This window comes from Triturus cristatus, chromosome 7 (assembly GCF_964204655.1).
Source record: "Triturus cristatus chromosome 7, aTriCri1.1, whole genome shotgun sequence".
NCBI classification, from domain to species: domain Eukaryota; kingdom Metazoa; phylum Chordata; class Amphibia; order Caudata; family Salamandridae; genus Triturus; species Triturus cristatus.
This window is the reverse complement of record NC_140590.1, coordinates 1,212,583,042-1,212,595,785: the sequence shown is the minus strand read 5'-3', so window position 1 is coordinate 1,212,595,785 and position 12,744 is coordinate 1,212,583,042. Positions and strand designations below refer to the sequence as shown.

At 48.0% G+C, this 12,744-nt stretch overlaps 1 protein-coding gene across 4 annotated transcripts in view; it reads left to right on the top strand.

Annotated features, from left to right (window-relative positions):
• LOC146811630 (membrane-spanning 4-domains subfamily A member 4D-like) overlaps nucleotides 1-12,744 on the top strand; it is a 416,136-nt gene that overhangs the window by 116,172 nt on the left and 287,220 nt on the right. For 3 of the 4 annotated variants that reach the window (XM_085618601.1, XM_085618603.1, XM_085618604.1), the window contains exon 2: nucleotides 3,382-3,559. In XM_085618601.1, the coding sequence (XP_085474727.1) occupies nucleotides 3,401-3,559 (159 nt within the window). In that variant the 5' untranslated portion in view covers nucleotides 3,382-3,400. Of the gene's footprint in view, nucleotides 1-3,376; nucleotides 3,560-12,744 lie in introns of all 4 variants that reach the window. The other variant, XM_085618602.1, reaches the window with a different exon arrangement.

Here is a 12,744-nt window from a genome sequence, read left to right as displayed (position 1 = left end):
CTCATCTGCACCTCTTTTCTCTCTACTTCTCATATCTTTCTATTTTTCATCCCACCGGCTCTACCTGCCTCTCTGCCTTGCTACTTTGTTTACCTGACCTGTCATTCTGTGCTTCACCTTTCTATTTGTGCTATCTCATTATAACTCACCGCTCTTTGTATCTTATTTCTCTCTAGACCTTGCCCCTCGGGTTGGCACCTTTCTTACCAGCCTACATTTAAAACTGCATGCCAGGCCTCTAAAAACAAGCATTGGCATAGCCAATAGGTCTCGCCTTTGGGACCTTATACGTTTTTAACCATGCAACTGTTGATGTTATTGCACCAAGGATATTGTGCTGCATAACTAAATACTTATAAGGTCCCAAAAGCGAGACCTATTGGCTATGCCAATGCTTGTTTTTATTTGTGAAGGGACAAGCTTTTTTCCAAACAATAATGTAGGAAAGTGCCCTTTTTATGTAGCCATCCCCAAAAGTTTTGCCTCTATCTAGGCCCCAGTGCCATTGCTTTCTCCCTAAATTTGATATGTGTAAATTGGTATCCACAATTGCCAAGGACTTTAACCCCCTTTTGAAGTCCCTACTATATGGTACCAGTGGTACCCAGGGCATTCGTGTTAAAGGGGTTACCAGGGCCTGAAACACTGATTGTGCCACCATGATTGATCCAACTAAACAGATGTCAGCAGGTCTGCCATTGCAGGCTGCATGAGCAGTGTACACAGCTCGAACTTGACATTGCCCACACCATGTGTGGCAAGTTCAAAGCACTGCTTTTAATATATGCAAGTCACCCCTAAGGTAGGCCTCCTGAACCCAGGAGGCAGGGTGCATTATATTAAAAGTGTTGACCTATAAGTGCAAGCATATATATCCCTATAGTAGTCTTTTCAATTAAAGACTAATATATGTGATCAGCAGTCCATAAGATAACATGGATTGGAACCCAGACACCCCCTATAACTCCATTATGGTTCCACTGAAGTATGTAATGTTTGGTATCAAACAACTTGTCTCATTAAACCTGACTCAAATGCTAAGTCAGATTTAATGAGACATGCACACAGGTGGCAACCTTAAAGGTTGCCCACGTGGTTGCCCCAGCATCTTCTGTGCCTCAGTTGACAGCCTACAGCTGCTGCCACCAGGACAGGATTCCCCCTGCAAGAAGGTGTTAACTGTCCCATGAGTCAGAAACAAAGGACTGCCTGGGCGCGAGGTATCTCCTCCCTTCCTGGCAGGAAGGTTAGTGAAGTGCCACATCAAGGTGGTGAGCTTCAAAGAGCACGCCACCTGTGATGTGCACGTAGGCTGTCCCCAGAGGAGAGCAAATCAACCCGGGCGCATTTGCACCTAGGGAGGAGGAAAACTGGGTAGTCAGGAGGCATACACCCCCAGAAGGCTAGACACACACCTGGGGTGGGCTGGCTGCTTGGTACAGTCGCCCAGTGTAAAGAGCTCAAACTCAACATTGCCCATACCATGTCTAGCAATATCACAGCACTGCTTTTCTTATATGCCAGTCGCCCCTAAAGTAGGCATCCTGAGCCCAGGAGGCAGGGTGCATTATATTAAAGTGTGGACACATAAGTTTAAGCATAAATGTCCCCATAGTAGTCTTTTCGATTAAAGACTTCTTAAAGTGACCAGCGGTCCATAGGATAACATGGGTTAACTCCTGGGCACCGCAGAGAATGCCAACTCCATTATGGCCCTCCTGAAGTATGTCATGTTTGGTATCATACAACGTGTCTCATTAAACCTGACTTAAATGTGAAGTCAGATTTAATGTAACACACACCCAGATGGCTACCTTAGAGGGTGCCCACCAGGTTACACCAGCATTTCCTGTGCCCTGCCTGAGCCTGCAACTGCTGCCACCAAAACAGGATTCTGCCCCCTTGCAAGGAGGTGTGAACTCTCCCAGGAGTCAGAAACAAAGGCCTGCCTGGGCAGGAGATGTCACCTCCTTTCCTGGAAGGAAGGCAAGTTAAGTGGCACATCAAGGCAGTGAGTTTCAAAGAGCACACAGCCTCTGATCTGCATGTAAGCTATCCCCCAAGAGGAGGATGAAGCCACCACCCCTTCAGCCCCAGGCACATTTGCACAAAGGCAGGTGGGAAAATTAGGTAGTCAGGAAGCATACATCCCCAGGAGGCTGCTTGTTCTGTGCAGCCAAGGATGGGGATTGTCATTTAGAAAAGTGACAAAATAGAGGTTTCTTGGTAGGAATGGTGACCTACATCTGGGGATGTGATCACCTCACGGGCGGATTAGCCACCGGAACTAGTATCCCATTGGCCACTTCTACCCACACCCATAACAAACCTAAACACAGGTTTTAAGGGACTCTCCTGACACCAGAACCTCAGATCTGCTCTGAACTGCAAAATTGGTGTTGGATTTCTTTTGAGTAGTGTCATTTACCTATCTTCCATGTTGGTACTCTGAAATGTTTAACACATGTTACTCTAGTAAAAGCTAACTGCTCTTTGCCACACAACCTAGAGATTTATTAATGTGAATCCAAAGGAGCCAGGTCTGGTTATTGTGAGACTATTGCATAGTGAAACTTACCCAGCCTCACTACATAATACTCCACTTTCCTACAAATAAGGTTTGCAAAAACGTGACAAAACAATCATTGTCAAATCTAAAAAGACTGCTCGCTGATTCCAGACCTGTTGGCTTTGCCAGTGTTTGTTTAAACATTGCTGTTTAGCTTCCTAATTTACCAATATTGTCATCATGACTAAGAGTGACACTTTAAAAGCCCCAAATCTCATGATTGCCTTAGATTGTAATGTTCAAAAACAAGTGTAAGATGTGTTTTGACCTACACTTGTGTAGCATACACTCATTTCTACTTTACTTACTTCCTACTTGTTGGTTTAGGAAGTCTGACATAACAGAACCGGCTATGTTTTAGTAAAGCCCCCGTTCATTAAGTGGGGGATCATGGCACATAATAACGGATGTTTGTTACCCAGCTCAATAGTACTACTTTTATCAACATTACAAGTATGAGAGGACCCACCAGGAATGGAACTAATAATTCACTCACCCGCCAGACCTGGCAACCCTGGCCTCAAGCAGTGCATAACATGTCAAAAGACATACACTCAGAGCACCAAAGTCTTTCTTGGGACCCTGTCGCTGGCACTGCTGAATGTTGGGGTTTTCCAAATACCAAGATTGCTTAGTCGTGATTTCACCTTAGGTCTCTTTCTTCAAACACCCACAATTCCTGTTTCTTCATATTACAAAATAAGCACTAGCCGCATGAAATTCTCTTGCCTCCATCTGTCTACTTCAACGGAACTCCTTTCTGGTAGCTCTTTTTAATTTTTCTAACTTTTTTCTTTTTTTTGTGAGAACAGGCAAGCGAGGGACCTAAACATGTCGACAGCGGCCGCAAACCAGGGCGGGTTTGTGGTAATCACTGAGATCAGCCCAAAGACTAACCAAGGGGATCCTTCTCAGACTGGCCAACCGGCCATCCCTGCAAGCAATAAACGTCTGGAGAAGTTTTACAAGGGCGAGCCCAAGGTGCTGGGGGTAAGTAAAATAATGTATTTTTTAATAAAAGGGCGATGTCAACTCGTTTTCCAATTGTTTATGTATTGTAATACTCAGTGTGTAAATCGCCCTGAATACATCAGTGTTCTTTTGTGATTTGGACAAGAATGATTGAATGATTGGCAGCACCTCCAATGTGATCCACTGGACCCCCACCTGATCCTCTACAAATGAAGGAAGGAAAATAAATGTTTTTAAAGCGTAAACATACAACCAAGGCGTTTTGTAATACGGGACTCCTACATGAACCATGGGTACCTCAAGTGCCTCTAGCATTCATGAGTGAGGGTTAATTTCAATGGAAATGTGGACTTGTAGAACATGCGACTAGTCTAACTTATCGATGGGCTCTTGCTGGAATGGATGTCATCCACAAGAAATGTTGAGTCGATTAAACGGCTTGAATGCCTGCATTCAGGTTCAAGGGTTTGGGTTATAAAGGTGTAAGGGATGCTCATCGAAGACCTGTTCTGTCCGAAACCCCAAAAGTGGTTAACATTTTGTGTTGGAAAAGTCAGTTGTTTGCAGTGAGTGCAAGATGCTGTGCACCAGTGAAATATGTTCTGAGGTGGAGGTAGTGGGCTTCAATGCAGTGGAACAGGTGAGTGCCCTGGTGGGTCTAGACATGCACGTGGAGTCTGAGGTGCGACTTTACTTCTTTGCCTTGCACGTCCGCTAGCTGGTGCTCTGGGCAGAGACGGTGAGTATACAGAAGCACATTCAACTTTTGCCTACCCCCCAAACTGGACCACTTGCAGGCAAACCGAGGCAGCACGCCTGCAGGAAATAGGCAGCACTAGTGGTGAAAGTGGAAAGTTGGTGATTGTGCCCTAAATTAATTATGCATGCTCCATCTACACTGTGAGGGTTAACAAATTACATGTTTGTGGGCTGCTGCTCCTTCACACACACACAGGGCTGCCAGTACTATGGAGAACAATGTGAAATGCACCTGCTTACAAGCCACATCACCTGTTCTCTTGCCACCCCCACCCCACAACCAGGAGGTGTGGGATTGGGACCTGGGTGCTTACATACAGTGATTGTTGCATTACATTTGTTATCATTCAGGTGTGGGCACATAGCATCGGCTTATGTGACCCATAAGGCAACAAAATATTGGTCTCTGTTCACAAAAAAGTAGTAAATCTGCACCCATAGAAGTGCAACTGCATACGTACAGGTGCACATTTACAACCCTTTGCAATTCATCAACATTCACAGTAGTACACCTGGAAGCTAAAGCCGGGGCAGGTTTCCAGTCTTAATACTTGGAATATCTGATGAAATCTCCCCTTAACTCCTCCTCCATCTTGCGATATTCTACTTGGAGTGGAATTCCACACAGGGGGAATGGAGCCTCCTGTGCAAATTCTGGCTCGAGTAAATCTCTTATGACTTCTGTGGTGAGAAGAGAGCGATTCAGAATTTGTGAATGCCAACAGACTTGCATCTGTTATTGCGGGAGTTCAAACTTCTAAGGCAAACCACGCACTGGAACACTCGCTTCCCATCCTTTGAATGAGATTTATAACTGCAGATCTTTCCAGAATGTGGTGGAACAATTTGAAGTTGGAAATACATTTACACTTCCCTTGAATCACTTTACGATCTCCTAGGATGCTTTAATAAGGTATTTGGACGGTTAACTTGTATTTATAGCTGAAAATAACTTTTTGGACCATTGGCACAGTGGAGTGCTGCATTGTGGAATGCTGCTCAAACTATCCCTTGTGTGTATTTTATGCAGAACCTGTGTATATGCTGTTATGAACAACCTAAATCCTGTCTAGTTGGCAAACTGACTCTCAAGACTTCTGTACTGATTTCACATACATTGTAGCCCTAATTCAGGACTTCCAATGACTTTAAATTTGGTGGAGCACAGGTTACCCACTTGTAAGGGAGGTATTTACCTAGAAATTAAGATTTCATCCTCAGTAATAGCGATTTCTCTGGGGAGCAACTTCTCCAGACGAGACAGCCTGAAAAGGGAAAAATGGAGAAGAAAAAGATCAGACACAGGGAAAAAACATACTGCTACATAAAAGTTGACAGAGCAAAGGAAGAAGCCACATGCAAGACAGACTGCAGAGAGGAGAAGCAGTGTGTAGATTTGCAAGAAAGCAAGCAACCAGACCATACGGTAAGGAGGGAGAGAGGAAGGAAATCCATCTCTGGAATCCCAGAGAGCTTGACGACCCAGATACTGGCAGAATAGACTCAGTTGGTGCTTGTGACTGATTCCCTGGATCTCCAAGGAGTTGGAGAGACACACCAGCAGTCACAGGAGAGGCTGTGCAAGGCAGGCAATGGTAGGGACATTAGATGGGAGGATGAGAGGCTAAATTGAGAAAGAGAGTGTAGGAGAAAAAGAAAACCCCATAACAGAGGTAACATTTAAAGGCCCTGATATTAGAAGAAACTGCATTTGGCAGTAACCTACAAAGAGAAGATGTAAGACCACCAAAACCGGTCTAAAATCCAGAATCTGAAAGAGATACATTAGTGATAGATTCCTTACCTTAGAATATCCCCAGGCGTCAGACTGGATCCGGAAAGTTTTCATCAGCAGTACGCCCTGCACGTCGGAAGGTGGCGTTGTGCGGCTCCGCGTCCGTCGCTGGCGTCGTATGCGCTAAGATGACGTCACGGAGACTACTTGTCAGTTCTTTCTTTTTCCGCGCCAGCAAGCGCAGATCCGGTTAGAGCACGTACCCTAGTCACTTTTTGACTAACTTTTGATACTTTTTGTCTTTCATTTTTGGTGCCACGTAGGGATGCCTGTGTTTAAATCCTGCGGGGCCTGTCGCCGTACGATGTCGGTAGCCGACCTCCATGGCGTCTGTCTCTACTGTAAGAGCGCGACCATGACTCCCAGTCATGTTCCGACTGTCTGGTCATGGCTCCGAAGGCTTTACGGGAGCAGTCCCGTAAGGTGCTGGAGGCCCGGCAGTCGTCTCCGCGCCGGTCAAGGGGTCGATCGAGGGACCGACCGCGGAGCCATCATCATCGCTCTTCGGGGTCGAAGTCTTCACACTCTGAATCGGGTAAGAGACGTCATAAGAAAAAGTTGAAGAAGCATTTTTGCTCCCCAACGTCCCCCTGTCGGTCTCCGGACGGGGACGTCGGAGGCCTGGGGTACCTGCCCCGCAGCTCCATTGGAGCCTGTGAGTCCCGCGGCCTACCCACCTTATCTAGGTCCATCGGCGACTCCTGCCCAGGTGCAAGCTTTCCTTGCTGCCATGGGCCGCCTTTTCAGGCCTAGGGCTCCCGCCGGCGTGCCTTCGGGCCCCGCGGTCCCAGATGAGGGCCCTCTCTTGCCGCCAGCTCCACTGCTGGCACTGCCGGCGGCTCTGGCCCTGGCACTGCAAGGTCCTCCGCTGCCGGCTCCGGCCCCGGCACCGCGAGGTCCTCCGGTGGCGGCTCTGACCCGGCGCCACCCACGGCTCCATTCCCAGCACCGCAGTGGGTTCTGTTCGTTCCACCACTGCCCTTGCTTGGTTTCCTGGCCAATTTTGTTCCTGGTTGGGACCCTAATTGGGACACGAAGCCGTACCAGCACCGTTCCCGGCGCCGTTCGACCATTTTTATTCCCCTGTCCCTCCCCCACTACCGCAGCCTGTTCCACGGGCAGTGGAGGGCGGGGATGACTGGCAGGGGTCAGAGGACCCTCTTGCACAGCAGTGCAGTCGGAACAGGAATAGACTGAAGAGTCGGAGGATGCAGGTGGCCTTGACCTCTCCTCTGAACCTGGTTTTCTTTCTCCTCCTGCTGTGGCTATGGAGGAGGGCGCCACATACACTATGGTGCTCCATAGAGCAGCTGAGGCCCTTGACCCTGACCTGCCTACAGTGACCCTCAAAACTAATCTCCTCACTGAAGTACTTCAGCCGGCGGCAACCTCTATGGAGCCCCTGCTACCATTCAATGAGGCGTTAACTGACGTATTGATGGTGCCCCTGGTGTACACCAGCAACAGGGGTTCCCTTGGATAAAAACGTAGCCAGGCGTCATCACCCGGCCCCGGGTGACCCTGCTTTTTTGACAACCCACTCAACTCCGGAGAGCCTGGTCATCTAGGCCTCCACTTCCCAATGCGCATTCCCAACCGCCCCGCCGGATAAGGAATCCAAGAAGCTGGAACAGTTCAGCAAGAAACCGTTTTCATCCACCAGCTTAGGGCTGCAGTCGGTGAACACCGCATGCCTCTTGGGCCGCTACTCCCACTGTGTGGGACACGGTTGCACAGGTGCTGTCCGGAGGAGGTTCAGACAGTGCTTTCCCAAGCTGTTGCTGAGGGGAAAGCTGCATCAAAGTTCGCTGTCCAGTGTGGACTGGACACCGCGGACTCACTGAGTAGGGCGATTTCTACGACAGTGGCCCTCCGTTGCCACGCCTGGTTGTGGTCCACTGGGGTTTCAGGGGATGTTCAAAGTTCTCTTATGGACATGCCCTTTGATGGTAGTCGCCTGTTTGGCGATAAGGCAGATAGTGCGCTGGAGCGTTTTAATGACTCCCGGGCTAAGGCCAAGTCCTTGGGTCTGTCCACCACTCACCTGGCCACATCTGCTTTACGTTCCTTTTGTGGCCACGGAAGGGGTGCCCGACACGTTCGTTTAGCCAGAAGACTGGGCAGAACCAACCTCAGCACGGACGTGGTTCCCTCTGCGGCGGGACAGGGAGCCAGCGTGCGGGTCAGTCTACCTCCGCTCCTGCAGCATCCGCCTCAAAGCCTTTATGGTCCGAGCTTTGGGGCACACCCCACGCAGATGGGTGGCAGGATTCGCCATCACCTCCCCCACTGGTGTTCCGTTACCTCGGACAGGTGGGTGTTGCAAATCGTCCGAAGGGGCTACTCCCTCCTCTTTGAGTCTGCCCCTCCAGCCATGCAACCTCAGTTCCACTGCATGTCGGGGGACCATTTTTTGCTTTTTCAGCAGGAAGTAACAGCCCTCTTGGCCATGGGGGCTATTGCGCATGTTTCTGGGCCAGAAGTAGGACTTGGTTGTTATTCCCACTACTTTCTGATCCCCAAGAAGGAGAAAAGGGGCCTGCGCCCCATATTGGACTCAGGAACGTCAACTGCTTCCTCTGGAAGGAGAAGTTCAAGATGTTGACTCTGGCTCAGGTCTTGGCTGCCCTCGACCCTGGAGACTGGATGGTAGCGTTGGACTTGCAGGACTCCTATTTTCATATCCCCATCCTGCCGGCCCACCGGCGTTGCCTGCAGTTCACGGTAGGCTAAGAGCATTTTCAGTTTGCCGTGCTCCCCTGTGGCCTTACCAGTGCCCCTCGGGTGTTCACGAAAGTGATGGCGGTGGTCGCAGCTCATCTGCGCAGATCAGGGTTTCCATTCTTCCCCTATCTCGATGACTGGCTGTTGAAGGCGGGCTCGCACCAGGCAGTCGTCTCCCACCTCCAGACTATGGCCGACTTCCTGCATTTGCTGGGGTTCTCCATCAACGTGCCGAAGTCGCACCTGAGCCCCTCTCAGAAGCTCCTCTTCATCTGAGCTGTTCTGTATTCAACGCAGTTTCAGGTTTATCCTCCCGAGCAGCGAGTCCGGGATATTCAGGCTATGATTCCGATCTTTCAGCCTCTGTCCCGGGTTTCGGTCAGGATGACCCTCTGGCGAGCACGTCCAGATCTTGGAGGGCACTGCACGACAATTGCAGTGCTGGCTCACGAATCGCGATTGGGTCAAGGGCAGATCCCTCTCCCTTCCCCAACTGGAGCATACAGTGGTGACAGATGCGTCCCTCCTGGGATGTGGCGGCCACTTGGGAGAGGCGGAGATCAGAGGCCTCTGGTCTCCAGCAGAGTCCCAGCTCCATATCAACCTTTTGGAGCTTTGGGCGATCCGGCTTTCTCTGAAAGCATTCCTTCCCTCTGTCCGGGGAAGTGTAGTGCAGGTGTTCACGGACAACACCACCGCCATGTGGTACTGCAACAAACAGAGCGGGGTGGGGTCGTGGACCCTATGTCAGGAGGCTCTTCACCTCTGGACATGGCTGGAACATCAAGGCATTACCTTGGTGGTTCAACACCTGGCAGGTTCTCTGAACGCCAGGGCGGACAAACTCAGCCGCCGGTGCATGATGGATCACGAATGGCGTCTGAACTCTGACGTGGTGCAAGGTCTCTTCCTGCAGTGGGGAGAGCCTTGGTTAGATCTATTCGCCACCGAAGAGAACGCGCAATGTCCTCAGTTCTGCGCATTGGAATTTCCAAGGCGGCACTCACTCTGTGGTAAATATTTCGTTACCGGTACTATTTTTTTATGCGGTAAAGTCTTAGTGAGAATAACTCAGTAAAAATAAGAGGCAGAATCCGTGGTATTAGAGGTTTTAAAGGGCTTTATTCCTATACAAAGGAATCCAATTCGAATTGTGGGCCTTCTGTTCCATCACCACGAAAGTTCAGGAAGGAAGGGCGCATATATTATTGACAGTTAAGCAGTTTTATAGAAAATGCATTACATTGAAACAGATGCAAGAGGCGTTACAGCTGATAATACAGGAAAACTGTGCATACGTAACTAATAGAGGCGTAAACATAGGTGTAACTAAAATACGTCATTAAACATGATGTCACAAGTGGGTGGATCCATAGAAGAATCCTGCAATGTCAGCAGAAATATTTGGCAGAGATGCGCGCGCAGCCGTATGACGTGTGATTGACGTGCAACTAGAGAGTGAAGGGGACTTGACATTTAGCTCTACATGTGGAGACAGAAGTCTGGGGTTATGTCAACCTAATCCCTAATCATATCTAATATCCTATGTTTAAAGAACTGTGTTATCCAAAAGGAAAAGTCTCTTAGGATAGAATCTTATTCTATACTGACTATACTGACTGTTAGTGCGTGTACAAGCGTCTACACTAGATGCGAGGGGGTAGGAATATTCCATGGTAACGGGGCTATGAATTACTTGCATGAGGACAGCGAAGCCTGGCCCCTTTGCACGGTAGCTGGAGGAATGTTTACCTAAACTGCTAGACAGGAATGCATCGGATGAGGAGCGAAGGAGATAATCTCGAAGGTGAAATACAGTTTTTGGCAGGCAATAGGCTGGATCAGGCACCGTTAGCCGCGCAGGGAGTAGGACAAAGTTCATGGTCACAGATGCAGGCTCAGGCTGGAGCTTTCAGAGGCAGAAGGCAGGAAAAGCTTGATGACAGAATTCGGGCCTACTCGCCTGAGTCTGTAAAATGTGGAAAGTGAACCATATAAAGTCGGTGGCCTTTCATACTTAGGAATGGAATATCTGACCCATTCATGGCGGGTCTGAAAGAGGACATGTTGACGGTGGACGCACATATATTTGCGTCTTCAAAACTGGAGTAGGAAGGAACATACATGTACTTATAGCATGTACATGGAGCCGTTGGGGTCTACGATAGGGGACATAACTGATCACAAAATTCATATTTCCTCATTCCCTCCTTGTCCCCTACGGACCCTCAGGAGATATCGATCTTCATCAATCCATCGATCTGTTCATATAGCATCATTTGTTCTTCTTTCTTCTTCCGGGATCTTGAATGAAAACTTGGAGGTGGGATACACGATGTGGCACACAGACCACAAATCGCTGGCCCACATTGTAGACATAAGCAGCAACTAAATAGTATGAGAAAGCCAATACCTAGGAAGGATAGGATTCTCCATCCCCAGGCTGACAACACGCCCCAGAACCAACCGGACCAAGTCCAGGTGCCTGGACTCTGGTGTATCTGGCTTACAATCTTATGAAGGCGAGTTATGGCTTTATACACCGACGGCGAATTTTCTGGTATGAAAATGCAGCAACTTGATCCGATGACCCTACAAGCTCCGCCCCTATCGGCCAGGATGACGTCAAGGACAAGACGATTTTGAAGCACAACAATCCGCATAGCAGACTGCTCTTCTGTTAAATTGCCTAAGGCGGAAATAGTTTCGTTCACTACTGCTTCAAGGGTTCTGGTTAATCTACGTATCAGCTTACTATTAGTGACTGTACCTATATAGGGAAAGAATCCTTTATTGAAATCTGTGTATTTTTCCCATGCTGTTTCAGTGTAATCGACAATTGGGAGATCTCTCTGTTGTCTATTGTGTACTAAATGGGTATTTCTATGATAATCAGGAGGAGCTAGGAAAACAGGTGGCAGAAGGAATGCTATATAACAAGTACCATCCCAATCTAAAGGTAGACATATATATGCGGTCTGGCCACATATGAAGTAGGAATGGTGGGAAGCTCTAAATGTAGACTTGCCTTGATCACTGAATTTTATTACAGTGGTGCATTTACTGTGGCCCATGTGTATGGAACCATTCTTTTTTATACATAATTCCCCTTTTACTGGGAATACTGACATGGCGGGCAAGATTGGTGTAGCTTCAGATTCAACGTTCAGGATCATGAGGTTAAGTGTAAAATTACCTAATCCATATACTTCATTTTCTAGATCAGTTCCTGTTCTTTTGGGGAGTCCCTCCTTGTTAGGGTAGCAGACCTTAAGTAAAACTAGGTTCAGGTTTCCCCAAACCCAGTTGTCTTGATAAACTGCGGAATTTGAATCTAGGGAATTAATCAAACTAAACCATGCTCCACAGGAGCCATTGTGTGTGAACGGATATGGAAAGAGGGGCAAAACTCCCTTATAGTTTTGATAGGGAGGGAGTCGGCCACATATCCAACAATTTGTGGCATTGCTGGTCTGATGGGAATGATGTAACATACTAATGAATGTGTTGTTGCGCAGCGCAAATCTATATGACAACTCATGCGTAGGAAATTCGCTAAAAGAATGTTCTGCAGTTATATTGTAAGCATGTTTAAGAATAGGGTAATACATATGCAGTAGTATGCTGGAAAAAATAATCAGAAGACTTAGAAAAAACAAAATTAATAATGTTACTGTGCAGTGACTACGAAGCGATTTACAATACGCATGCTTTTTCAGCTGCATTCGCTGATTTCTTTCTCTATTCCGGTCTAGAGGATACATGTCAGAGACAAATTCAACCGCTTCACCTTGGAGAGGACTTAAACAATCAAATTGTCTGACTTACTAGACCTCAATTTTAGTTTATAAAGTTCTGGTTTGGTTAATTCAACCAAGGGGAGCTTTGAGTCTGTCTTTGAGGGAATACAGGGTTGAGTATCTAC